Raw genomic sequence first — 27,260 nt, 5'->3', positions numbered from 1 at the left:
ACAAACTAAATAATTCTTAACCACAAGTAAGCGAGTAGGCCTCGTAGTAAGCAAGATTCCATTCATTCTCATATCAGGTCATACAAAAAACTAATTTTCCGGGAAATGTCCATTCCGGGAAACGTCCATTCCGGGAAAATTCATTCCGGATAACGTCCATTTCGGATAATGTCCATTCCGGATAACGTCCATTCCGGAAAACGTCCATTCCGGATAATGTCCATTCCGGAAAACGTCCATTCCGGGAAATGGAATTCCGGAATTTGTCATAGAATCCCAGACTGTTGATTTTCTGTAAGTTACAGCAACTTTACATAAAACCTGTAAGTTTAGTGTAAAACATATGTTAAAACTAGGAATATTCTAATTTAGACCTAAATTGTGCATGTTTGCAAAAGTTGGTAATTTTTGTTTACAAAACAAATGATTCATACTGCAGTAAGTGATCTTCAATTTTGCTAAAGGAAACCTTGTACGAAAAAACTAAACCAATAATTTAAACTTAAAGGTGATTTCAGTGACTGTGATAATGCAGGGATCAATCTCCCTAAAAGCATTTTTTTAACAATTGATTTTAAAAATAGTTGGATGATTAATTCAACGTCAAATGCGTAAAGTTTTTGTAGATGATAAGATTATCATGTTAAAATCATGTATACAAAATAATGTTTTGAATAAATTTAAATTGTTTTCAATACACATAAAAACGAAGTAAAAAGATTTTTTGTATATTTTCCAGTACTTTTTAGAAAAAATTGTGTAACCAGAACATTTAAAAAATCCTTGTAGGTATGTATTCGGCGTTGCATTTTTTCGAGGTTGCAGGTTCGATAGTAGGAAGTTCATGTTTTTCACACGTTTATTAATTTTCAATTCAATCAAACTGCCCAAAAACGTGTTACAGAATCGCAATAAAAAAGTTTAAGGATCAGTTTCATGTAGAATCTTATTTATTTACATTTATGCAGATACGCAGCAAAATTTTGCGAATCCCGGTTGGGTGCATGCTTTCAGTCGTAAAAAAAAATCTCGATCACCTGTTTGAAAGTGAAGCTGTGAATGAAGTACGAGTTCCGGAAAACGGGCGGAAAATCTGTCAACTTCCCATCGTTTTTGTGTTTGCGCGCGCGTTCTGTCTCTCGGAAGCACGTGGCGACATTTTAAACAACGTGTATCACACAATAAAAGAAGATCACATATAATATTTGCAATTACGTTCGCCCGCGGGTTGATCTGTACTGTCGACAATGAATCCATACACACAACGAGATGATGCTGGGTGTTCTATTGTTTCCAGAGCAATTCTGGCGAAAATTCGAGTCACGAAAAGTGCGCACTGCTGCAACGACGACGATTCAGAACTTGTCACAGTGGTGATCGCGCGGGAAAAGCTCTCGGAAGCTTCCATCCCCGTGTCAGTTTCACCTCACCCTGGCCACACCTATGCTAGGGGTAATGGATATAATGACCGGTGGGTGATCGTCGTGAATAAAGTACACACACTCTGGAGAGTATACAAACGTACGTAAGTGACATAATAAAATATGTGACATGCAGTGATGAATAATTATATTTTCATACACATTTGTCTTTTTTTTTTTTTTCGTCCAATGGTTCTACACGATTGATAAAGACAGGCCGCGGAAACACAAAACAGTAGTGTGTGCGCGGAGATGCGCGCGCGTGAGAAGCAAAAGCTTTGCAAAAAGAGTATTTACCTGTTTGGAGCTTTGCTATCACAGATTTCAGTCATTTGTCGTTAGTCGGAGGATGAAGATACCTGTTCTGAGGTGCGCGAATTACAAAACATCTCCCTTTGCTCCGTTCTAAGAGCTACTGCGCTGCCGTGTCTTCCGGTGTCGTGTGTGATATGTGATAGATGAGCAAGTGTGAAACACAGAGGGAAAACTCGGAATCCCAGATCTAAAATCTTGGGCGGCAGTCGTTTTGTTCTGGTCGTGCTCAACAAAACGGTTACGAGTTGCGCGCGCGTGGGTTCATCCTGTTTCACGGTGATACACCTGTTGGTGAGTGGTATTTAACGAAAGTTCTGGATCTCAACGGTTTTGTGATCGAGATGGATTGGAAAGTCGTTTAGTGATGGTTAAATTGAATGAAATAATATGAACAATTCAAGTGCAAAATCCGAGCGAAGAATGATCACAATCATTAATTAAATACCCAGTAAGATATTTGAGAATTAATTGGAGACATGCAAGAAAGCTTACGCTGTCCGCTTTGTATGCGGATGATTCTGGGTTCAATTCCCATCTGCTCCAACCTTCCATCGGATGAGGAAGTAAAATGTCGGTCCCGGCCTTGGTCGTTGTTAGGCCGTTAAGTCATTCCAGGTGTAGGAGTCGTCTCCATGCCATAAGTACAAACAACACACCAAGCCAAGCCTACTCCGTTGGAATCGCTGGCGGCGGTCGGACTCGCAATCCGAAGGTCGTCAGTTCAAACTCCTTTCTTCCTTGGAGTAGAAAGAGGTTTTGGGTGCTCTCCCCATTCAAGCCTTCGGACTCCTAGGTTCGAGCAGAATCTTGCAATAGAGACCACAAAAGACCCGGGGGTCGTTAATGTGGATGGTTTGATTTTTTTTGATGCAAGAAAGCTTGCACTGCTTCATAGTTACTGGACTTCGCAAACCTGGTCTCCTATCTGTACAAAAGTATAGCACGGCATGATTGTAAAATTGAGCTTTGTCATGCTCACGAGATACGAACGTTTCAGCCAATCCTGGCGTTTTTTTCTTTTGAAAATTTAGATATAGCACATAAGTAATAACAGAAACTAAGCCAGAATTGATTAAATCTGTATTTTTGAACGGAATTAATCTAAGAAATAGCCGACCGATTTTGCAAATTTCGTTTTGAAAAAACTTATTTTCCTGTCATCATGTAGTGACAAAATAGATATCACTGCAAAAAAAAGTTCTGTAAATTTGCTCTTTTCAATAATCGTAATACTTTGCAAAAGTGTTGTATGCAAACTCGTTGCTAAACTCGATTTTTTCAGCACTCGGCGTATTTTTCCAACTCGGCATTTGCCATTTTCTAACTATGTTCAGCGTAAACATTTCCCGTGATCCTAATCATTTTTCCTTCCCCGGTGAATGATGGAGATGGGAGCGGCCGGCAATGGATGGCTTTCATGGTGTTGCTTGTCCTGTCCTGGTGGAATGATCGGCTCGCGATCATCATATCTTCACATGACGAAATCCAGCCTACAACCCGCTAAGATCACTATCTCCATGCAAATGCGAACTCGACAGAGCCTTATTGGATAAATGTACAACTCGTGCTGAAAAATTCATCACTTTGAAACCTGTTGAAAAAAACTAATAATTCAGTCCAAAAAATTAATTGGAAGAAATTGTTAATAAATTGATAGAAAACTTCACGATTGGCGGTTTTACTGTTAAAAAAAAATGTCATAGGTCATTGGTTGATTCCCCGTTCTTTTCAAGTCAAGACAATAATTAGGGAGGGGGGGGGGATGTTGAGCCTGGTGGGTCAAATCAAATGCCGATATGTATCCTAGAGAGCGTGGGAAGCTCAACATTGCTCAACTGGAGAGTCTCACAGTACCATAAACTGCGGTGGCGTTGATTGGATTAAAGATTTTTTTAGACTGGTAGAGTTTATCTTTAAAATCTAATTGTTTGCTCTACACCATGGCCTTGGCGTTCTCTATTGCAATATTCCTACTCAAAACTAAGTGTCGAAGGTTGTTTTTAAATCATAGCTACCATCCACCCCAGAATTCGAACTGACTACCTTCGGATTTTTAGTCCAACTGCCGACCAGTGACTCTACCGAAGCATGGTTTATACTTTCCATGAAGGGGACTTCTACTCCTGGACTGACCTAGCTACCTAATCTCTAGGGTAGGCAGGGACCAACATTTATGTCAAAATTAAAATTGTGATTGTAATTTGATTTGGCAACGAAATCATGTTAATGTTCACTTTGTAGCAGGGCAAGGTATTCAAAATTCATGTTGAAAGTCAAAGTCCCAATGTTTTCAGTAATTCAATTTGACATGTGCAAAAAATATTAACGTCAAATGGCGCTTCTTATCATTACAATCTTAAAGCTTTGTATAAAAATTAAAAAAAAAAATGAAATGAGCTTTTCAAAAATGCGATAGTGACCCGTTCGTGTGCATCGTATGCTATATATCAAGCTATTCTGCTCACATCAGTTGATGCTTACATTAGGCACGAGCAGTATGGATTCTTTGTTGACCTTTCGACATTGGCCAATTTACATTGTTTTGCTTAATTTTTTGTTCATCCAAGGTCCATTGAAACGCGTTTTTCTCGGAACTTCAAAAACGGGTGTTAACGATCACGCGAAAATGTCACCAAATTTAAATTTGTTTAGTAGCAAAAGTGTGTGTTTTTTAATGCCCTCGATTCAGCTATTAAATAGTAGTGTATGCAACAAGTTGCAAAAAGAAGATTTTTTAAGCACGAGTCGTACATTCATCCAACGAGGTTCACCGAGATGGATAAATACGACGAGTGCTGAAAAAAATCAAGTTTTGCAACGAGTTCCATACAACTTTTTTTGCAATTTCGAAAAACACCCTTTGAGTGGAATTATAAGTCAAATGTTCATGTCTAGAGTTTTTTTTAATTGGTCCTATAATCATATGAAAGACAATAGCTTATAGGACCCTTAAAAAAAAAAAAACTCTAGATGTGGTTTGTCAATCAATCGTTTAAATAAAAAAAAAGTTGAATAGTATTACTTTTCGAAACAAGTGCTGAAAAGTTCAACTTTTCAGCATCCATTTCAGTGCTGAAAAGTAGAACATTTTTTTTTTTTTTTTTTCTCATAACTTATTTTTATTAGGTCCTTTTAGGTGCTGCGACCAGGTTAGGACCGAGGAACGATAATACAAAAAATAATAAAAAGAAGATGATCATTTTCCCGCGCCATGTGTCAACAAGTGTGCGATCACATCAATCTGTTCCTCGGGTGTCTTGCACTGCCTCAAGCGAACTCTATATTCTCGATAAATGGCCCACAGCTCGGACTCGCTGTACAGCTTCCGTTCGCCTGGTTGGTCCTTCGGGGTTGCACCGGCGCCGGCGCCAGAATTTTCTCGACTTCTTCCTGCGGGACGAGGATGCTTTTCTTCCGTCCCGACGGACGGCACCGCTCCAGGTAGCGGAGGAAAATCCGCCGCGGTGAACGCGGCTACAGCCGGAGTCTGTTTGTCCTTCTTCCATGCTGGCGGCTTCGGCGTGGACGCCTGCTGCCTCGACTGGATGAACTGCGCACGTTTGGGACAGCTGCGGTCCAGACCCTCGTGGGATCCAGAGCAGTTGACACACTTCTTGGCTTCCGTTTCTTCTGCTTTGCACTTTTCCGTGCTGTGGGCACCCCCACAGCTGCTGCACCTGGGCTTGAGATGGCAGTTACTGGTTCCGTGACCGAACTGCAAGCAGTTCTTGCACTGGGTCACGTGCGGTTCTTTGTTCCGGAAGGCCACCCACCGGACGACGACTGATCCCACTTTCTTTACCTTGCTACTCAACTCCTTGAGACTGGTGTGCCCCTTGGAGAAGAGTACAACGAAAGGTGTCTCATCGATGGCGGGGAGCTGCTGCCTCCGCTTGATGGCGTGAACTTCCAAGGCGTCCAGCTGATGTTCCGACTTGAGCAGCTCCTTGATGTAATCCGGTTCCAGGTTCGGAAGACCTCTCATCACTACCCGGTGCGGTCTATCACCGCGCCTTCCGTAGGTGTAGAACTCCACCTTGTTCTTCTTCAGGTGGGCTTGCACCGTGTCGAAGTCGTCCCTCTTGAAGCACGTAATTTTGGTGCCGTACCGCGTCAGTTTGTGTTCCGGCTGGACATCACATGTCGACATCACCTTCGCAAGGCGGGCGAAGCTTGTATTTTTCACCACCAGCGGCGGTTGCTTCTTTTCCCCGGCCGACTTGCCGGATTCTGGTACCACGGGGGTGGATTTTCCTGCGGCTGGGTTCGCATTGTTGTTGTTGTTGTTCTCCTCCGCTAGCGGGCTGAACTTGTTGTTGCTGAGCAATTTTTTCACCTCCTGGCCATCGGCGACGGTGATCTCCTCCATAGCCTTCCTGCGCCGAACCTTGATAACGGGACGAAATTCGCCCCCGTCCTCTCCTCCTCCTTCGGAGTCTTCCACCTCCATGCCCGTCGCCGCCTGCGTTTTGGGTTGGAACCCGTCCGGCTTCTCCCACACACTTTTCTTCAAGGCCGCGTTCCAGTAGAACGGCCTTCCATCCTCAGTCCTGTGCTCCGTCCACACACTCTCCGCCGGAGCGGCCGCCGCCATGGCCGTCGGCGAAAGTTAAAAAAAAAACACCGTCAAAAACGCGCTAAGCTCCAATCAAAGGACACACGTCTGCTCTGGGCGAGCTGTCAAACTGGAATGAAAGTAGAACATTCCAGCATTTATTTTGAAAAGTGTAACTATTCTATTCTGTTATTTTTGGTAAAGAAAGGTAGGCTCTTTCGTCGTTCGATAATTACAGGAAAAGTATGTAGATTCACGGCGGAATTGCAAAAAAAAATCTGTTAAACATTGTAGAAGAAGAGTTAAGCTTATGACTTTTGAATCCTACCACATTAGATTTCAAATTTGAGTAGAGGCAATCCCGTCAGAATATGTTCGTACAATTACAGTTCTAGTTTTTATATGTCTTTTATACCTGTTTGCTGTTTTTGCTGAAAGGAAATTTAACAGACAGAGATACGAAAAGATTCTAGGAAGTTTGCAGATCTTTCAGGATATAAATTAACAATTACACCATTGTATAACAACAACATAAAATTAATGCAGTAAAACCAAAAACAAAAAAAAAAAAAACTCTGAAACAGACACATCATTTACTGTATGAGAAACACGTCAGTGTGGACCAGTACAAGCTGTCGGAGATGAATTGCGAATGATAATGGAAAACTTATCTGGTGCGAAGCATCTACCAACAACGTTTGTGTATTTATCACTGTTTTAATAAATTGTGAGCGAATGTTATTATGATGCTGTTATACAGTTCTGTTAACATCATTGTGACCATTATCTTGCCAGCCTCAGCGACATATTTGCTGCGACTTCACATTGTATGATTGAAGCAAGGCTGCGCTGGCATCTAATTTGCTTGATGATTGATATCGACATCTGATTGTGCCTTATCGCAGCTTGTAGCAGATGATGCATCAATTTCCTTGTTATTCATTTTTGGCTTCTGATGAAGATTCCTATCTGTTTGCTGATTTCAATTTGTGATAACAGACAAGAGCAGCTAATTAACGCTGTTAATTTGATCAAAATAATCCTTGAAACGGTGGCGGAATGTTTTAAAATCCCCTTTGATTAGATTACAAACCTCAATTTTGAGTAAATTAGATAACTGTGACAATTTGGGGGGCAATATTCGCAGTGTTATTTGATGTAACAGTTATAGGTATCATAAACTTTCGCAAAATCAATCTTTTGCAAAATCATCATATTCCCACTGAGGTTGGCGGAGTACTGCTCCAACGATTTGTCGCGAATTAAACGCGCATAGAATCGCAATGAAGTTAACTGCAGCGGTAGTCAAGGCCGAAGATGAAAGACCTCTACTTTGTCCGGTGCTTTCTGGTAGCGCCACCACCAAAGACGATGCGTCTACATTTAGGGTGGCCGGTTTGTGGAATTGCATATAAATTTACAATGAATGGAATATAAGCTCTTTCTTAGGCTAAATCATTTTAAAAATGAAATAGATTTTTCTTCATAACGAAACATCTTATACAAAATGAAAATATGGTAACCCTATCAAACATATGTGGTCCATTCGATACGGACCGGTGTCCACCAGTAGTTGTACCGGCCAATTGTGGACCGTGGGGAAGCTTTTATAACGTTTCCGTACTACTTAATTTATGTATTCTCAGACAGCCGGGACGACGTGCGTGGTATTTTCGATTGAATTGAGGAGACGGAGGGAAAGGTTCATTCAGACCATCATGCATCAGCTGGCTGGTGCGAAAATAATGCGAAAATTGCCATTCCTGAAACGTGCTGCCGTTCAATCATTATCGGTTGCATTGACGAGTTTTAAACGTGTGGGACACGAGCGTGCGTGATGGGATAAGTTATTACCAACTACCGGTTGTACGTAGGCGTGGCCGGAGGTTTATTGTAGTACCTACAATCTTTTTTGAGAATGTGAAGAAGTGCTTGTTTTTATAGGATAAGAATTATTTATAACACTCAACCTTTTCGTTTGTTCAAGTCTTACTGACTACGGTAATACCCAATTTGAATGATTGATGTTAAATCTTACAGTCCCAAGCTGCGCAAAATTGCGTCCTTAACACAAAATAGCCCAAAATGCAAGTGCGACAAATGGTGAAATCTTTTGCATACTTCTTAAATGCATGCTCTTTTTCGTTAAAAGTTTTATCCCAATGAATAGCGAGTTGGCTTAAAAATCGACTCTTATTTTTTTTACATTTTGGGTCAGGATCGGTAAAAGAATACAAAATAACTTGAAGGGGTAAAGGAGGGAAGGCAGAATGAGCCACCCTTAATTTAAGGATTTAAAATGGAATAAGACCAGTCTTTCACAACCGGTGAGGATTTTTCCAATGAGTATGAAAAGCAATTTTCTTTCGCAGTATTTGAAACTGTGAAATGATAGGTCCTTTACCCAGTTTTCACCCTGCTCCAGTTTTCACCATCCTAATGGATCTACATTTCACGCAACCAACTTAAACCAACTTTTGATTGAAATAGTTTCGTAGGGATTCCAATTCAATAATTTTTTACACTAACATAAACTTTTCTTACGCGTTGTTTACGTTAGAATCGTTTGTGGAGTATTTAAAAATATGGATTAAAAAAATCATTGCTTGAATTATTGTCTGAATTTCACGGTTAAACCAACCGTTTACTGATTTTTATAGTTTTTCATAATAGTTTTGAATAAAATAAAGTGGGCGTTTTCTGCGGTAGCGAAAAATAACGCGATCCAATTTTTGCCCAGGGCGACCAGGGAATAACTTCAAGCCAACATTAATTTTGATTCCTTGATTTCTAAAGTGGGCAAAAACTGGTTCCACGGATGGGCGAAAAAAGGCGCTTCAGGGCATATTCTTAAACATCAATATTCGTTTCGTTTTCGTTTTACGGAGCAAGGTGGGGGTCGCGGCCTCAAGTCAGTCCAAGTCCGGTTTCTTGTGGAAAAAAGGGTAGTGGCCGAACTAGTATTGCATACCAAATGAACACCACCGGAAGATATAGGGGATCGGGAGGGGGAAGCTGAAAGAAAATTAGTGTAGGTGTGAGTAGTAAGAACTTGGATGACTTGAGCAGTTACGTTAATCTAACTTCAAAACTGAATATAGGAAATCTGAAATTATGATTCAATCAAAAAATCAATTGAGATTTATACAAAGGGAACCTATGATGTATTTCAAATCTAATGGTAATCAAATAAATTAACTGGAAAATGAAAGATGAAAACTAACTTGTCAAGGGCATTTTTTCTGGACCCCGTCCTGTCGCGTCCGTCAGTAGTCTTGTCGTACACTGCAACTAACTTTAATTTAACTAATCATTTATGTCCAATTATTCATTTCAGAAAAACTAACTAACTTGAAACAACAACCTCAACTAAACTGTCTGAAAGTAACTTGAATCTCAAATCCCCGAAATTTTAATTACAAAGCCAAACATTTCTTTGCCTATTTTTAAAACCTGTCTTGCTGCTTCCAAAAACAATAAACATTAATGAAACGTTCATATTTTACAAGTTGAACACTCGTTGTTAAGATGACTATTTCGTGCCTTCCATTTCATTAGGGCACACAAGCTCTGCAAACAAGAGTGTATCCCTATCATATATCTTATGTAATTTGAGTGAAAGAGACACAATCCTGTTCACACCTGTGTGTCCTTTTGAAATGTCTCTATTTGATCGTCAAAACTCCAGTAGATCCTCGATTCGCAACAATGATCGATAAAACCATAATCCGAAAACCGTTAGTTCAACAGATTAACGAATTTTGTCCGATATCATTTCATTATTGATTGATCGAGACTCTATGGATTTTTTGACAATTCAGAATGGTTAGTATACCACTTCAATTGAAAGCAGAAATTCTGATAGCATTACTAAACTGGCTTACACATAACTGAAGTCTGGAATTATTAAACAACCTAGAAAAAGTTACAAAAAAACTAACTATTCCTCCCCATTATCAAACAGTTTTAAACCTGTTTCTAACAGATTTTACGAACAAGAATATTGAGACTCGAATAAAAAATTTCAATATCTTGTAATTTTACATATTATAAAAGCTGTGATTTCTATCAACACAAGTATATAAATATAAAATAAATGTGTGATATATATCAACATCGGAAACCATCTTGGCAAATAGCCCTGAAACGACGGCAACGTGTGGTTCCATCTCCAGGGATATTCTTAAACATCAATATTCTAACAAAAATCAACATTTTTATGGTAAAAACCTTATGAAAATTTAATTCTTTGCCAACGGTCTCCCTCACTTTTAATGAAAAATATTAAAATTTCATTGAATTTTCGATTCAAATGGTAACCAATGGGCTTAAACTCGGTCTCGAACTCTGGAAAGGTAGTTTAAAATTATTGTTTTGAATATTTAAAGTTTTTTTTTCAGAAACCGGTTACATAACATTTAAGGGAACATACCAAAGCGAAGTTCTAAAATTTGTTTAGTAGCATTATTCAAAAAGTGTTACTTAAGCGGTTTGTTTTGCCCCCATGCCCCAACTACTATTAAAAAATATAAAATATTTATTCTAGCCTTATTTCATAATCTGTTTGAAATTTGAAATTTTGAAATTAAACATGTCTTTATTGAACTTTCTTATAATAATTACATTTAATTAAATTCTAAGTGGTATGGCTAAATGCTCTTCATCTTTGTTGTATTTTTCGTTTTATTATTAACTGTTCAGATTAATTTATTTACTTCAAATTGTTTTACAATTTTTTTTGCATTGAATCAAATACATTTGGGTAAAAAAGAAAAAAAAAATCACTTTAACAGCTAATCCTAACTTAAAACTAAAAAAAAGTAATTTTATTGAAATATTCAAAATCATTAGAACGAGTAAACAACGAACTGTATTTTAAGATGAATCCTCCAAGCGTTCTAACTTGTTCCTGGCGAGTTTTGCAACCACGTAGAGTTGTTGTCATCTCGATGAAAATGTTCATAAGTTTTTGTGGTGAAAACAGTTCACTACTGCCTTCACCCGTTGATGCTGGTTGGTTTTCCCTCGGTTGCTGACTGAAGCCAGGAGGTGTTGTGTTCTCTGCAACTTTTTGCCGCTGATTCAACGGCAATGGCTGCAGATTTGGAACCACTCGAACAGATCCCGCTCCAGGTGACGTCAAAGCAGGAAAATCCACGTCCGTGTATGCTGGTGGTGTTTTGCAACGATTTGGTTGGTGCCTCGTCGTCGCTTGGTGCCGAATTTTTACAAACTCAGCTCATTTTGGGCAGCTCCGATTCTTGGTAGAATGGTCGCCGCCGCAATTGAAGCATTTAGCTTCGATGTTCTTGTTGATTGTGTTGCAAGCTTGAGTTTTGTGCTCACCTCCGCAGGTTGCACAACGACTCTTGATGAAACAGTTCCTTCCACCATGTCCAAACTGCAAACAGTTCGAACACTGCGTCACGTCCCGGTGCACTGGACGATAACGTTCCCAAGACACGATGATGTTGAAAATTGCCCGAACTGCTTTCAGCTCAGACGGCGTTGTCGACCCTTTCTCGAGATGAACCAGGTACAGTTGATCACGATACTTAATGTCCTTGTTGTGTCTCGTCATCTTGAAGACTTCGATCACGTTCAACTTAAGAGTTTTGAGCTCTTCTTTCAGCACACTCACATCCATGTGAGCAATTTTCTACGAAATCGGTCTTTTTTCTTCAATTTTAATTTTTGTATTTTTTAATTCGACTGAAACTTTTTTGGTGCCTTCGGTATGCCCAAAGAAGCCATTTTGCATCATTGGTTTGTCCATATAATTTTCCATACAAATTTGGCAGCTGTCCATTAGGGTGCCCAGAATATAGGACTTTTTCTCGAAACCTCGCTCCACAAGCTGAATATTGTTCCTTCAGCTATTTAAGGATAATGGGTCAAATGTGAGCAAAATCGGTCAACATTTACCCATTGATACTCGGGCATGAAGTTTGTATGGGAAAAATCGAAAAAATGTATGGAAAACCCAAGTTTCTTACGGTTTTGTCGGCATGGTGCGCTACTGCCATCCAAATATTCTCAAAAGTGAGATTCTCATTGAAAATTTAATGCTCTACAACTTTGTAGAACATATCAAAGCTGTAAAACTCGATCCTGAAAAGTTATTAGCGATTTAAAAATGTCATTTTTGTATGAAAAACATTTTTTTCACCAACTTTAGGCTCGGGTATCAATGGGTTAATATCAACCAAATTCGCTCAAAATTTGCAAAGATGCTTAAAATAACCCAAAAAACCGTTTTCCGCTTGTGGAGCAGGGGGTAATTTTTTCTGGGCACCCTACTGTCCATACAAAAATGATGTATGAAAATTAAAAAATCTGTATCTTTTGAAGGAATTTTTTGATCGATTTGGTGTCTTCGGCAAAGCTGTAGGTATGGATACGGACTACACTGAAAAAAAAATGATACACGGTAAAAAATTTTTATTGATTTTTTTATTTAACTTTTTATCACTAAAACTTGATTTGCAAAAAAACCCTATTTTTAATTTTTTTCATTTTTTGATATGTTTCAGAGGACATAAAATGCCAACTTTTCAGAAATTTCCAGGTTGTGCAAAAAATCATTGACCGAGTTATGAATTTTTTAATCAATACTGTTTTTTTTCAAAAAATAGAAATATTGGTCGCAAAATTTTTTCAACTTCATTTTTCGATGTAAAATCGAATTTGCAATCAAAAAGTACTTCAATGAAATTTTGATAAAGTGCACCGTTTTCAAGTTAAATCCATATTTAGGTGACTTTTTTGAAAATAGTCGCAGTTTTTCATTTTTGCCTTCCTCACTGAGGTAAGGCTATAATCCTGCTCGAAAAATAAACTTTTGAAAAACAGCTCGTAGACCTATATTTATGTATACCTATCGACTCAGGATCGAAAACTGAACAAATGTCTGTGTGTGTGTGTATGTGTGTGCGTATTCCCCGTGGTGCTCAAAATTCTTGCCAAGTTTTCTCGGCACTGGCTGATCCGATTTGAGTCAAACAAGTTGCATTCGGTCCGGTTTGGTGCCCCATACTGCACTATTGAATTGTTTGAAGATCCGATAAGTAGTTCAAAAGTTACGTATAAAAAAGTGTCAAAGTTGCGAATCGGGTGCTGGAATTTTGATGCCGGATCTCACTTAAATGCATATAAACTATGTCCGGATCCATCATCCAACCCATCGTTGGTTAGGTAATCAAAAGACCTTTCCAATGATTCCAAAACATTGAAGATCTGGCAACCCTGTCTCGATTTATGACCACTTAAGTGATATTTATGTACTTTTTTGATGCTGGACCTCACTTAAATGCATTTAAACTGTGTCCGGATCCATCATCCGACCCATTGTTGGTTAGGTAATCAAAAGACCTTTCCAATGAGTCCAAAACTTTGAAAATCTGGCAACCCTGTCTCGAGATATGACCACTTAAGTGATATTTATGTACTTTTTTGAAGCCGGATCTCACTTAAATGTATGTAAACGATGTCTGGATCCATCATCCAACCCATCGTTGGTTATGTAATCAAAAGAACTTCCTAACGATTCCAAAACATTGAAGAACTGGCAACCCTGTATCGAGTTATTACCACTTAAGTTATATATGTGTACTTATTTTTCTGGATCTAAAAAAATATCTGAAGTATGTGTCCAAACCACTCATATTACCCATTGTTGGTAAAAAGTGAGGAAGACATCAACCACATAGGTGGATAAAGTTAGTTTTTTTAAATTAGTGCACATGTTTGCACACTTTTGGAAAAAATATTTTTGAAAAGCTGAGAAAATTCTTAATATTTTGCTTCTTCGGACTTTGTTGATATGACCTTTAGTTGCTGAGATATTGCAATGCAAAGGTTTAAAAACAGGAAAATTGATGTTTTCTAAGTCTCACCCAAAAAGTCCATAATTTTCTAATGTCGATATCTCAGCAACTAATGTTCCGATTTTCAATGTTAAGATATGAAACATTTGTGAAATTTCCCGATCTTTTCGAAAACAATATTTTCAAAATTTTCAAATCAAGACTACCATTTCAAAAGGGCCAAACATTCAATATTATGCCCTTTTAAAATGTTAGTCTTGGTTTCAAAATTTTGAAAATATTGTTTTCGAAAAGATCGGAAAATTTCACAAATGTTTCATATTTTAACATTGAAAATCGGACCATTAGTTGCTGAGATATCGACATTAGAAATGGATGGACTTTTTGGGTGAGACTTTGAAAACATCAATTTTCCTGTTTTTAAACCTTTACATTGCAATATCTCAGCAACTAAAGGTCGTATCAACAAAGTTCCCAAGAAGCAAAATATTGCGAATTTTCTCAGCTTTTCAAAAATATTTTTTCCAAAAGTGTGCAAACATGTGCACTAATTAAAAAAAATTAAAAACTGCGACTATTTTCAAAAAAGTCACCTAAATATGGATTTAACTTGAAAACGGTGCACTTTATCAAAATTTCACTGAAGTACTTTTTGATTGCAAATTTGATTTTACATCAAAAAATGAAGTTGAAAAATTTTTGCGATCAATATTTCGATTTTTTGAAAAAATCAGTATTGATTAAAAAATTCATAACTCGGTCAATGATTTTTTTGCACAACCTGGAAATTTCTGAAAAGTTGGCATTTTATGTCCCCTAAAACATATCAAAAAATAAAAAAAATTAAAAATAGGGTTTTTTTGCAAATCAAGTTTTAGTGATAAAAAGTTAAATAAAAAAATCACTAATTTTTTTTTACCGTGTATCATTTTTTTCCATCGTGGTCCATATCCATACCTACAACTTTGCCGAAGACACCAAATCGATCAAAAAATTCCTTCAAAAGATACAGATTTTTGAATTTTCACATATCATTTTTGTATGGACAGCTGCCAAATTCGTATGGAAAACTCAATGGACAAACTAATGATGCAAAATGGCTTCTTTGGGCATACCGAAGGCACCAAAAAAGTTTCAGCCGGATTAAAAAATACAAAAAAAATCGAATGACCGAAATCCTAGAGAACTGCTCATGTCGTACAGGCCTCGGAGGACCTGTTTCATGGGGCGTTTACCTGGATCGTCATGGCTGTAGTATTCAATCTTGGTGTTGTTCAGGAAATCCCGAACGTAGTTGTAATCATTTCTGGTAGGTAGCAGAATTTTGTGTCCATCAGCACACAAGCGAATGGAAGCTCGTAAAGCACCAGATTTGATAAACCCGGTCAGCCACTTTCGCACCGAATCCGATGATGATGTTTTCACAAAAATGGGTGGCAACTTTTCCCGTCGTTCAAATTCTTCTTTCTCGCTCACGTACACAAGGGGGTAGCGAACTGGTTTCCAGACGAATTTTGAGCGTCCTTGCTCAAACTGCCTGGCTTTGCAGGTAGCGCTTCGGCATTCTTTAGCTTCTTCAAATCTGCCGATTTTGCTGGTGAGGACCGCCTCTTTTTCTTGCCGTGAGGCATTTATTGCACTTTTTAGCACTTTTTTTGGTTTGTGAGGGACGCACGTCTGACTCGCTGCTCTACTGATCGCAGCCTCGTTTTCATAATCTGTTTATTTTTCATTGTCACGTGTAATCAACGTCGTTTTCTAAAAAAAAAAAACAACTAAACAATCAAAAAGTGTCTGAATACATTTGATTTCCCGATCAGAATCGCATTGAAAATAAAAGAATCAGAACAAAAAATGTCAATGAAACCTGCAGAAGCAAATTCTCGCCTAAATTCCTCGAGAGAAAAGTCGTAATTCCTCGCTGTAAGTTTGATTCTAAGATCTGTCTGGGCAGAGTACCTTGCTGATGCTTTCGCTGCTGGCTCTGTGTTCCATAAGCCTAATGTGGCTGATTTACATTATCTGTCACAGACTGTGATAGAAGTATTGTCTCCGCGTATCATGCAATTAGCATTTCCGGTGGTACATAAGCTAACATACACGTGATTGTGGAGAGTCCGTTGATGTTTTTTGCTCTCTCCCAGCTCCCAGCATTGGATTTATTCATGATGTGCTTCCAGAGCAGCAGTTGTTTTGTCGGGGGGACGAGGAGGGTGCCTCCACCCACCTGTTCCCTGTTCCCTCTGATTTACCTGTGCCCAATGATCCACCCACTAAGCTACCACCGCCGCTAAAGATGAATGGAGTGCGGCGAAAAATGGACAGAAAAGCGACTTCGTTTACGACAAAATAATGGCCAAACGACTTAGTTTTGGGGGGAAATTACTCGCGTATTAAATTTGTACACATTTTCGCCGGCTCATCGGTTGGTGTTGGTGTTCATGGATTGCGATTTAGAACAATTGGCATGGGTCAGCGCAGGTGGCAATGTTGTTCTCTGGTTAATGTGGTTGATGATTGTTGGTGCTTGCTTGTTAGCATTTCAGCTTGTTGTTATTATCAGTGGAAACATGAGCCATTTTGTGTTAATTTTAGAAAGCGAATCGCTTCAATTTGGTATGGTCTGAAACTGCAAGAAAACTAATCATTTTACATTTTTTTGGTAAACCTTTCCTCTGGAGCAAAAAGTTTGAAGATCTGGCAGTACTATATTAAAATTTAAAAACTTATGATTTGTGGAACTTTTTGAAGCCAGTAATTTTTCTAGTAAATTTTAATGGAATTAACGTCTTTACCTTACACTTCTTTGATGTAAGAAGATTTCTTTGATGACCTAAAAAGAAAAGTTGATGTTTGCAACTTACAAAATCATTTGTTTTATTCTACAGATGTAACTGAATCAATAAATCACAATGCACGGAGGATTCGATCCCGATAAGGTAATTTTACCTTTATAAGAGCATGTTTGTACTGATGTTAACAACTGTATACTTCTATTTACAGAACGACTCAGCATCGTTACGAGACAAGGTGCTGCTATCAAAGAGTGAGAAATGGCGCATTCTGAAGAACATCACGACGGTGTCGTTTGCGTTCATGGTCCAGTTCACCGCCTTCCAGGTCAGTTTGAATATTTATGCTGAAATTGACGAATTTGTGATGAACTTGAATTTTATTTTCATAATTTATTTTCACAGGGAACAGCTAACCTGCAGTCGTCGATCAACGCCAAGGATGGCCTCGGAACGGTATCGCTGAGTGCAATCTACGCGGCCCTGGTCGTGTCCTGTATCTTCCTGCCCACTCTGGTGATCCGAAAGCTAACCGTCAAATGGACTCTCTGTGTAAGCATGCTGTGCTATGCGCCCTACATTGCTGCCCAGTTTTACCCGACGTTCTACACGTTGGTTCCGGCGGGAATTCTGGTCGGTTTGGGTGCCGCTCCCATGTGGGCCAGTAAGGCCACCTACTTGACCCAGCTGGGGCAGGTGTACGCGAAGATCACCGAACAGTCGGTGGAGGCCATCATCGTGCGCTTCTTCGGGTTCTTCTTCCTGGCTTGGCAGACGGCTGAGCTGTGGGGAAATCTAATCTCCAGTTTGGGTTAGTAATCTTCACTTAGTTGTACGGTTTAAGTCTAGACTAACCTCCTTGTTGTACATGCTTTCAGTTCTATCTAGCGGTGCCCACGGAGGCAGCAGCGTGCATGATGAAAATGACACCTTCACGGACTCGGCGCTAGACAAGTGCGGTGCGAACTTTTGTGTGGTTGAAACCGACGACAATGCCAACCTTCAACGTCCACCAGATTCGGAGATCTTCGAAATTTCCGCGATCTACTTGTCCTGTATTGTCGCGGCTGTGATCATCATTGCCCTGTTCATGGATCCCCTGTCTCGGTAAGTCTTACTTACAAGGCACTCTCTTAACTTCGCAGATTTGAAAATTCTGAATCATGCTTACTTCCAGCTATGGTGAAAAACGACGAGGATCGATCTCGGCCGTTGAAGTTTCCGGCGTGCAACTGCTGACCGCCACCTTCAAACAGCTGAAAAAGGTCAACCAACAGCTGCTGATCCCGATCACGGTCTTCATCGGTATGGAGCAAGCCTTCATCGGAGCCGAGTTCACCCAGGCGTACGTGTCCTGTGCGCTGGGAATCCACCAGATTGGATACGTCATGATCTGCTTCGGCGTGGTGAACGCCATCTGCTCGATCATCTTTGGCTCGATCATGAAGTACATTGGCCGCGTGACGATTATCATTCTTGGTAAGCGGTTCTTCAAAATAGGAAAGTTAAAGCAAGCCTAACAATTGCATATCCTACAGGTGGTCTCGTTCACGGAGGAGTGATCATTTACTGCTTGTTCTGGAAACCCCACCCGGATCATCCGCTGGTGTTCTTCGCCATTGCTGGACTTTGGGGAGTCGGAGATGCGGTTTGGCAGACTCAGATCAACGGTATGTGGTTATCCCGGCAATGTTTTGTCAACGCGAAATCACCTGCGTTTAACTTGCAGGTATCTACGGTGCGCTGTTCCGGCGAAACAAGGAAGCGGCGTTCTCGAACTACCGGCTTTGGGAGTCCGCAGGTTTTGTGATTGCGTACGCGTACTCTACCCAGTTGTGCGCTCGCATGAAGCTGTACATTCTGTTTGCTGTGCTGGTGCTCGGCTTTGTCGGTTACGCCATCGTGGAAATCAGGCAAATGGCCAAGGTTAGTGAACATTTCAAATCAATGACCATATGCTCCACATGCGGATGAAAGTTTTTGGGCGTTGATAATCAAGTTGAAGTTGGTGAAACCATGAATTTCAAAAGGCAGAGAGCATTCAATTTTCTAAAAACCGAAAATTTGGCCAAGTCAAGAATACTTTTGAGATCAGCGACCCTAAGTAAGGTATTTTTCAATGATTTGGAGTATGTTGTACTTTTGACAATGGAACATTTAATTAAATCCATTTGTATTCGTAGATAATCAGTTAACAACATTTTTATTGGAACCTTATAAGTTTTTGATGTTCCTATTTAGTATAATTTTCACTGTAATTTAACGAAACACAAGCCAACAAAACTAAAAAAAAGTAATTGCAAATTTTCAAAAAAGGGTGAAGCATAACCCACCAGCAGTTTCTCAAATGTGAAGATTTGGATAATCCGACTACAGCTCTACAAAAAGATCCGCCGCAACCGACATCTACTCCGACTTCTACATCGACAATACTCACAGCAGCTTTGGCTGGTGAAGATCAAGCAACCTCGATTTCATCACGCTTAGTTTTTTTTAATGCCACCTTTTTACTTGAAATATCAAGTAATTTGCAGCTTTGACCGTGCTACGTAGCCCAGTGATAATGCTTCCGCTTCGTAAGCGGTAGATCGGGGTTCAAATCCCGGCTCGGATGAACACAACTGATGATCTTTTCCCTTCTGGATTCGATTGCTTAGTAAAAGGAAGGTAGTGTATTGTTACAAACTGGACCTTATCAAGACACCTTAGGACAACCTATGGAATGTTTACATTGACCATAACATGTTAACATAAAGTTGATTAATAAACTGTCACTGAATCCGCTTTGTAAATGCCGGCCCCGATATTTTTCATGGGTGTTCCCCCCAGGAACAGGGAAAGATTTACTTTTTTTTTAATAATAATTTTGCAAATTCACACTTGAAATACAGTGCCATCCCGTTTTTGGCAACATCCAAATTAATTTGATATTTTTGGTCTCTTAATTTTTTCAAAACATAAGTTAATTAGTTATTGCTCAAAGCATAATTATTGTTAATGCAAATAATATTAAAGCAATACATGTCTCATGGTGAGAAACATTGGAAAGTGATAAACATTGAATAAAGAAGATAATTAACGAAACAATTGTGCACTGTATTCCTTCATTTCCCCGGCGGAATACAGTGCAAATATGGACATTTTTCATGTTTCTCACCATGAGACATGTGTTGCTCTAATTTATACGTTTACCCTCCTTCTGGGTCAAAAACTAGAAATTACTGCAAATAATATGTTTTATCACGAATCAATTTTTTTTTTGAAAATCGAAAAATCATCTATTTTGTTCAAATATTCCCTTAAACCACACCCGTCATAATGAAGGATTAACGATGTTTATTGATGGTTCTCACACACATATAAGTAATATATATTCTTCAAAAACTTTTGCGTCCACCTCGGGATTCGAACCGGTGACCTCTGGATTGTGAGTCTAATGCGCGGTCCGATTGATCCACACAGGCAGACGACATAAATTCATTGGCTACTGATCCGCATATTTGGATAAAAAATGATGACGTGGAAATTGGGACTTCCAAGTTAACTCAATCCGAATTCTGAAACGGAATCTAAAAATCACTTCCGTGTTCGAACCGGTTGTTGCGTTTGAAACGGAATTTGTGTACGATTCTAATTAGAATCCGTTTCAGAATTCGGATTGATTTGACTGGGTTATCTCTACCGCATTGTTAACTATTATTCAGTTTACTCGAAAATTGGATTTATCATATTTATACTAACTCATAAAAAAACAACTCTTTTCAGGAGCGACGATTGAAGAAGCTGGACGAAACGCCCAAGCAGCAGCAAACCGAGGCAGAGCGCAAGGAAGCCGAGGAGGATGACGAAAAGGACGAACTGGAGGAGGACATTGTCGTTACCCATTTGTAGTGTGTGAACAAATGTTAGAGGGACGTGCAACGGAATGTTTCTATAGAAGCATTGTTAAAAATGATTCCTATTTAGCGTTTAATGTTGATTGATTGTTTAAGGTTTGCGTTGCATCTGCAAATTTCAGAATTTTTGCGCTGCATAAAGTTGAGGCATTGTCTGGTTGACTTAATGAGTTAATTGGTTTTAGCAAGAAAATTTAGCAGAAAAAAACCCATAAGTCAATCGGGTGATGTTTTAGCTAGATTTTAGTTACAACATAGATTAGGACAGAACTAGGAGATTTACTGCACACTTTGTCATGCACCTCTAGTGTAAATATCATTTAATTCATAACAGAATAGCAGTTTGGTTTATCCATCTTTACTTCAGTTAACATCCTCCCTCATGCAGTAGTAAAACGGTCCCCTTCAAGCAAGACACGTGTGCAGCAGCAATTGAAGCATGTTGATTATTATTCAAACAGGAACTTCAAAATCAATAGGGTGGTAACTAGATCTCATCTCAGCAGCAGAAACTTCACTTTCTTAGAGCTTTCTTACAAAGTGCATTATTATTCATGCATCCTGATGGAATTTCAAACTCGCAAGGCCAGATTACCAACGATGTTATTGATAACGGATATTTAAATAGAATCCTTCTGTACCCAACCTTAAACATCTTTCCATTTAACAGAGAAAAATATCATTTTTTTACTTTACAGACTCATTTATTTTTCACTTGTTTGTTGCTTTTCTTTCCATCTTGTCTCATGTACAATAAAATCACTTATCGTTTTCCTCTCGCATACAATATCTTTGTGAGTTGTGTTGTGCTCTTTCACTTCTCCTCTAGCACAGTGACTGTTACGGTAGGAGTGCTCTCCACCACCAATCTCTGTTCCATTTACCCCCTTTCTACTCATTTACACACCGCATTGCTCCGGAAATGGAGCGCACCGCGGAACAAACACGAATGGTAGCAGCATGTCCGGCACCTGGCCGTGCGCCATTTTTTTTTCTCCTGCTTCGTTCTCTTCGCATTACTGTTCGGTTGAGGGCGCACAAAGTTTCTTGTTTGTTGCCTGTACGTTCATTCCATTGTCCTCTCTTTTGGGTTCATCAATCATCATCACATCACTGAACAGTCTGTGGTGGTTTGTCCTTAGTCGCAGAATTTTTTTTTTCAGTAATACTACATTTGAAATTGGGCATTGGGTGCTGTTAAAGGCTACTTTTTTTTACTTTTGAAAGAGCATTGTTGAAAACTACTGATTGATATTGACGAGGAAAGTATTTCGAATAAATTGACAATCTGAGAAGTGATTAACTATCTGAAAATTACATATTCAAGAAATTCAAAATAAATGCAGACATTGAACATTCAAATATATATATATCGATATTTCGATATCGATGTGTGAGCCGGGACCGTGGTTTAGGGGTAAGCGTGATTGCCTCTCACCCAGTCGGCCTGGGTTCGATCCCAGTTGGCCCCGGACTAACCTAAAAAGGTTAGGTCGTTAGCTCAGTCTAGGTGTAGGAGTCGTCTCCCTGGGTCCTGTCTCGGTGGAGTCGCTTGTAGGCAGTTGGACTATCAATCCAAAGGTCGTCAGTTCGAATCCCGGGATGGATGGAAGCTTGGGTGTAAAAAAGCCTTCGGACACCTAGTTTCGAGTAGGAATCTCGCAATCGAGAACGCCAAGGCAATGCTGTAGAGCGAATAATTTGATTTGATTTTTTCGATATTTCAATACCCAATACCCAATATTTCATCTCATGCATAGACAAACAAACGCTGAAAGTTTCATCCAAATCGGAGCACCTCGATACGACCTCTAGAACAAACCGAGCAATATTTACAAATACTGCCTCTTAAGCCTGCCAACCATATTTCTATACTTCTTCGCAAAGATTTCTGTCAAATTTTTCTGTTAAAATACTATGTCACCCTAAAATTTAATAAAGCTCAGGAATCATCCATAAATTACGTGGACTCTTGGAAATCTTAACAACCCCCCTCCCATCTCCCCAATTTTTGTGGACAATTGACCATACAGATATTTTTTTTATATGGAGCGTGGACCATCGCCATTTTCGGATCTTCTCCGTGAACGCCTCCATTAGCTCTAAAATTTAAATTGATTTTTTTTACTTAATTGTATTCGATCCAATGCAAAAATGTAAAACAGTTTGAAGTAGATAAATGAATGTAAACAGTTGATAATAAAACGAAAAATACAACAAAGACGAACAACATTTTTCCATACCACTTAGAATGTAAATGAAATGTATTTATTATAAGAATGTTCAATAGAGATATATTTAATTTTAATTTCAACTCTAAAAATGGTCTGGAATTGTTTTAGCCAAGACGGTGGTCAAAATGCGGCTATAGAGTAAATAAATTTAAAACTTTTTTTTTAAATATAACAAGAAAATAATCACTGAAAATGTTCTAACTTGAGGTCACTGAAGTCGAGTTTGACTTTGAGAAAAAGCTCATAAGAAAATTTAGGCTCATCGAAACTTCGGAAGATCTTGTATAAATTAAACTGAAAAATAAATTAAATACGATTGAATTGCTGGAACTTCACAACATAAAAAAATATGTGGGAATGCGTAAGGATGGAGAGCCCGCTCCGTTTTTACTCACGACTTAGATTTATGCTCATCGAACCACTTGATTGTGTTGTGATGATGACGATGATGCCGAGAGCTATAGCACAAACTACGCTGCCCTATTGTTCGTTTGTTGTTTCGCTATCACGTGACACTAGTTCTAGCTTCGAATTCGTTTCATTATTAAATTGGTTTAAGTTTCTCAAAATCGATCTCACGTACTCGAGTAAAATTGTACAAAAAATCTTCTTAAAAGAAATCTCATCTACCTTAAATGTAGTACGTTTTATCTGCATACATTTTTTTTCTTTCTCTCATTTGTTTTGTTCGTTACTGCTCTATGTGTGTGTGTGTGAGTGTGTTTGCTTTTTTATCTCTCTGTCTCTATATCGATATCTGCTCTATACTTTTCTTTTATTTGTTTAGCTATGTATATAAACGTATTTTCTTCCCTTTTTTTAGTTTTTTTATCATAGTACTCTGTTGTTTTGTTTTGTTTAAAAAATAAAATATTAAATAGTGTTTTGTTTCCGTTTTAAGTTAACCTTTTATTTCAATTTTTGTCGTTAGTTGCTATTACTTTAGCTGTTCGCTTTCTTTCACTGACTATAAAAAATCATGCGCTATCCCTTCTTCTTGTTCCTCCTTCTTTCCGCGTTTTGTTTTGTTTGTGTGTGTGTCTATTATTAATTTGATTTTTTCCTAGTTGAATGTTTGTGATACAGTGTTTGGTTAGTTTGGGTTTATCAAGGTGAAAGATGTGAGCAGAAGTTAGTAAGTGAGTGTGTGAGAACATTTTCTATTTCCAGGTGAGTTCTTTTCCTCTCTGCTAGTGAGCAAGTAAACGTTTGATTTGTGTGAGCTAAGTGTGATTCTATTTAGTTTTTGGTTCGATTCACCTTGAAAAGTGAGTGGTTTGGGAGGTGAACGTGTGTGGTGAGGGGAAAAAACGTGTCGAGTTTGTGAAAGATTAAAGTATTTAGAGCAAAAGAACTATTATCATTTAGCTAGATTTGATTCATGTTAGTGAATTTAAGATTTGTGTTATGTTCTGCCAGTGAATGATATCTTCGTTGGTAGTATTTGTGCATTCTAAGTTGTTCGTGTTGGGTATGGTTTACGAATGATGATGAAGGTGTGCCAGCTCAATCCAGTATTATTGAGTCCGTCCAAATGATGTTTTAAGTTGTTCCTAATAATTATTCGAGACAATTGCTTAGTCGATTTCACATTGAAAAACGGATAATCTCGATTTTTGAGCACGTAGATAAAATCTCCACGAATGTGCGCTTTATAAACATTCAAGTTGATTAATTTGTATGAAGTGTGTTCGTTGTGACTTCTGAAGCGTGAAGGAAAGGCAGAACTGATGGTGAATCGCAACGAAGGGAAAGAAGTTTTCTCGACAGTTAAATAGGTAGCTACGTTAGGAGTACGAGATTGATTTGTTTTTTTTTTTTTTGTGAAATTTGAACTAATATCACCGTGTTTTGTTAAGTGAATTGAACGCAAAACCTGTAGGATCTGGCAGTGAACATTTTGTTTAATTTGAAAACATTATTTTTTTCATCAGTTGGTTTTGAACCTGCTAACGAAAAATACACATATTCTACAACAAAATCTCAACTAACCTAACGAACATATTAATCCTAAAACGTCATCGCACCTATCATGTGACGCAAATTGATTAAATGCACCGTCCTCTGGTTTACCACATACTAAAGATCCATTCACGCTTCCAACTCGATAGTAACATTACTTTTCAACAATGATCTAATTACAACGGTATAACTTTTTCTAGGTGTTGTGTGCTTACTCTTGGGGCAAATACAAAAAGAAAAACTGTTGTTGTCCAAGATAACCTCAATTAGACGCTCGAAAATCTCTACAGCAAGTTTAAAACGTTAATAAAATTTTAAACAGTTCAGTCCTCTCAATAAACAATGGAAACAAGACACACTTTTTTATATTCTCTGCTGGTTCTTCTACTTTTTTGTGCTCCTTCAATGTTAAACCACTTGAGAGGAATTAAAAATACTTTATAAACTTTCTCCTGTCTACAACCTCCACCGTTCACGCGTGTTGAACGGCCCCAGTTTTTTCCTTCTTCTCTAGTCTATCTTTTATTTAGTCCTTCCCGTCCCACTCGGCTCTCTGATATAGATGTTGTGGATCCCGCTGGGTGTTAAATCTTCAGGCCTTGTCTTCCACGGGAGTGAAAAAACCGAAGAACAAAAGCAAGAAGCAGCGCTTTACCGCAGTAACAACTCCGGGCCAAGGACGACGACGACGACCACCAAGAATATGGGTAGCGGGTAACGGGTGCTTGATTATAACACCGGTTTGGCAATGTACGGTTTTGCAGTGGTCGTCGCAATCTCCGACATCTTGATATCGATCGGTACCCGGGTGTCGTACAGCGTTGGTGCCTGCAGGATGATGCCGGCCGTTCCGAACACCACCGCGATGGTGAAAATCCACAGAAACAGCCGATCCAGCACCATCGCCACAAACTTCCAGTCTTCCTTTACCTGCGGAGAGAACGAATGGAAATATTCGTAGATGAATTTGGCGATTGTTCGGTTTTGAAATATAAAAATAAAAGAATTAATATATCTCCGTGATGAAAAATTTAAATTGTGTACTACAAAGTCATCGCCTTCCATTGCAGGGGGCTCAAAAGTATGGGTTTAATAAGCCTAACCTCCAAATATGAACCCGAATGTTCAATAAAGCTATGAACACGATTGTCCGTTCGACGCAGTGGTTAACGCAGAACGCTGTGCCAGTTCGATTTTTCCATCAACTGTCAGTCAAACAATCTACAGGGGTTGCTTTGTTCAATGGTCGATGACTGGCAGGCTATGATGACAGGCGCAAAATTTTGCGTTTGCGTCCAGGCCTGACGGACAATCTTGTTCTTACCTTAACAATCAACTTCGTGACAGTGGAATGCAATCTGAAGCTTAAAATCCTCTGACCTTCATTCTTAGTTTTTGCTCGAAGTATGAATGACACCTTAACGCCTATCATGATCATCATTACGAAGCAACCGTCACTAAACGCACACACGAAGTTGAAACGGTCAAAACCGAATTCAGCAGTCAAGCAACCCGACTTGAAGTAAACCGCTCTTTCTCTAACTTCTCTCTTTTTCTTCCTCGTGCGGTGCTGTGTGGCAATCATTTGAACACACAAGATTTAAGAAGATCTAGAGTTTTTTTTAAATAGGTCCTTTAAACATATGTGGCAGTGCGTGGCCGAATGGTTACGCTGTCCGCTTTGTAAGCGGATGATTCTGGGTTCGATTCCCATCTGCTCCAACCTTCCATCGGATGAGGAAGTAAAATGTAGGTCCCGGCCTTGGTTGTTAGGCCGTTAAGTCATTCCAGGTGTAGGAGTCGTCTCCATGCCATAAGTACAAACAACACACCAAACCAAGCCTACTCCGGTGGAATCGCTGGCGGCGGTTGGACTCGCAATCCAAAGGTCATCAGTTCAAACACTGGGATGGAAGGTTCCTTGGAGTAGAAAGAGGTTTGGGTGCTCTCCCCATTCAAGCCTTCGGATTCCTAGGTTCGAGGAGAAACTTGCAATAGAGACCACAAAAGACCCGGGGGTCGTTAATGTGGATAGGGGCGGGACTTAAAATGTAAAATGGCTCTTCGGTAATAATGGTCACATTGTGGTAGATATTGGAGTCATCCGGATTATCCGAAGAACCAGTTTTTTATAATGAGTGGCATATACCACTCTAGTTTGTTATCGAAACCAACAAATAGTTTTACTGTGAATACAACTCGTCTCTTTGTATTCACAGTAATGCATTCTGCTAAAACGCTCAACCAAACCACAAATAG

The 27,260-nt window shown here is 39.1% G+C and overlaps 2 protein-coding genes across 5 annotated transcripts in view; one reads left to right on the top strand and one right to left on the bottom strand.

Annotated features, from left to right (window-relative positions):
- The first annotated feature begins 1,723 nt into the window (after positions 1-1,723).
- Positions 1,724-21,450, top strand: LOC120418086 (UNC93-like protein). Its single transcript, XM_039580354.2, has 9 exons — positions 1,724-2,027; positions 17,006-17,056; positions 17,121-17,237; positions 17,315-17,720; positions 17,788-18,016; positions 18,087-18,388; positions 18,448-18,579; positions 18,639-18,835; positions 20,675-21,450. The coding sequence occupies exons 2-9, from the start codon at positions 17,030-17,032 to the stop codon at positions 20,798-20,800; spliced, it is 1,536 nt and encodes a 511-aa protein (XP_039436288.1). The 5' UTR covers positions 1,724-2,027; positions 17,006-17,029; the 3' UTR covers positions 20,801-21,450.
- The window catches only part of LOC120418059 (acetylcholine receptor subunit alpha-like), a 664,850-nt gene continuing 658,532 nt past the window's right edge, over positions 20,943-27,260 (bottom strand). For all 4 annotated transcript variants that reach the window (XM_052708361.1, XM_052708364.1, XM_052708360.1 and 1 more), the window contains one exon: positions 20,943-25,931. In XM_052708361.1, coding sequence (XP_052564321.1) covers positions 25,731-25,931 — 201 coding nt within the window. In that variant the 3' untranslated portion in view covers positions 20,943-25,730. The remainder of the gene's footprint in view (positions 25,932-27,260) is intronic.

Source organism: Culex pipiens, chromosome 1 (assembly GCF_016801865.2).
Source record: "Culex pipiens pallens isolate TS chromosome 1, TS_CPP_V2, whole genome shotgun sequence".
NCBI classification, from domain to species: domain Eukaryota; kingdom Metazoa; phylum Arthropoda; class Insecta; order Diptera; family Culicidae; genus Culex; species Culex pipiens.
Note: the sequence above shows the minus strand (reverse complement) of the source record. Positions and strands in the feature narration are given on the sequence as shown.

What these genes read in the sequence shown, in the direction of transcription:
- LOC120418086 (XM_039580354.2), top strand. Translation starts at nt 17,030, where the DNA reads ATGCACGGAGGATTCGATCCCGATAAG. An exon ending in CGTGACGATTATCATTCTTG is followed by an intron (nt 18,389 to 18,447) that starts GTAAGCGGTTCT and finishes CATATCCTACAG; the next exon opens with GTGGTCTCGTTCACGGAGGA. An exon ending in TTGGCAGACTCAGATCAACG is followed by an intron (nt 18,580 to 18,638) that starts GTATGTGGTTAT and finishes TTTAACTTGCAG; the next exon opens with GTATCTACGGTGCGCTGTTC.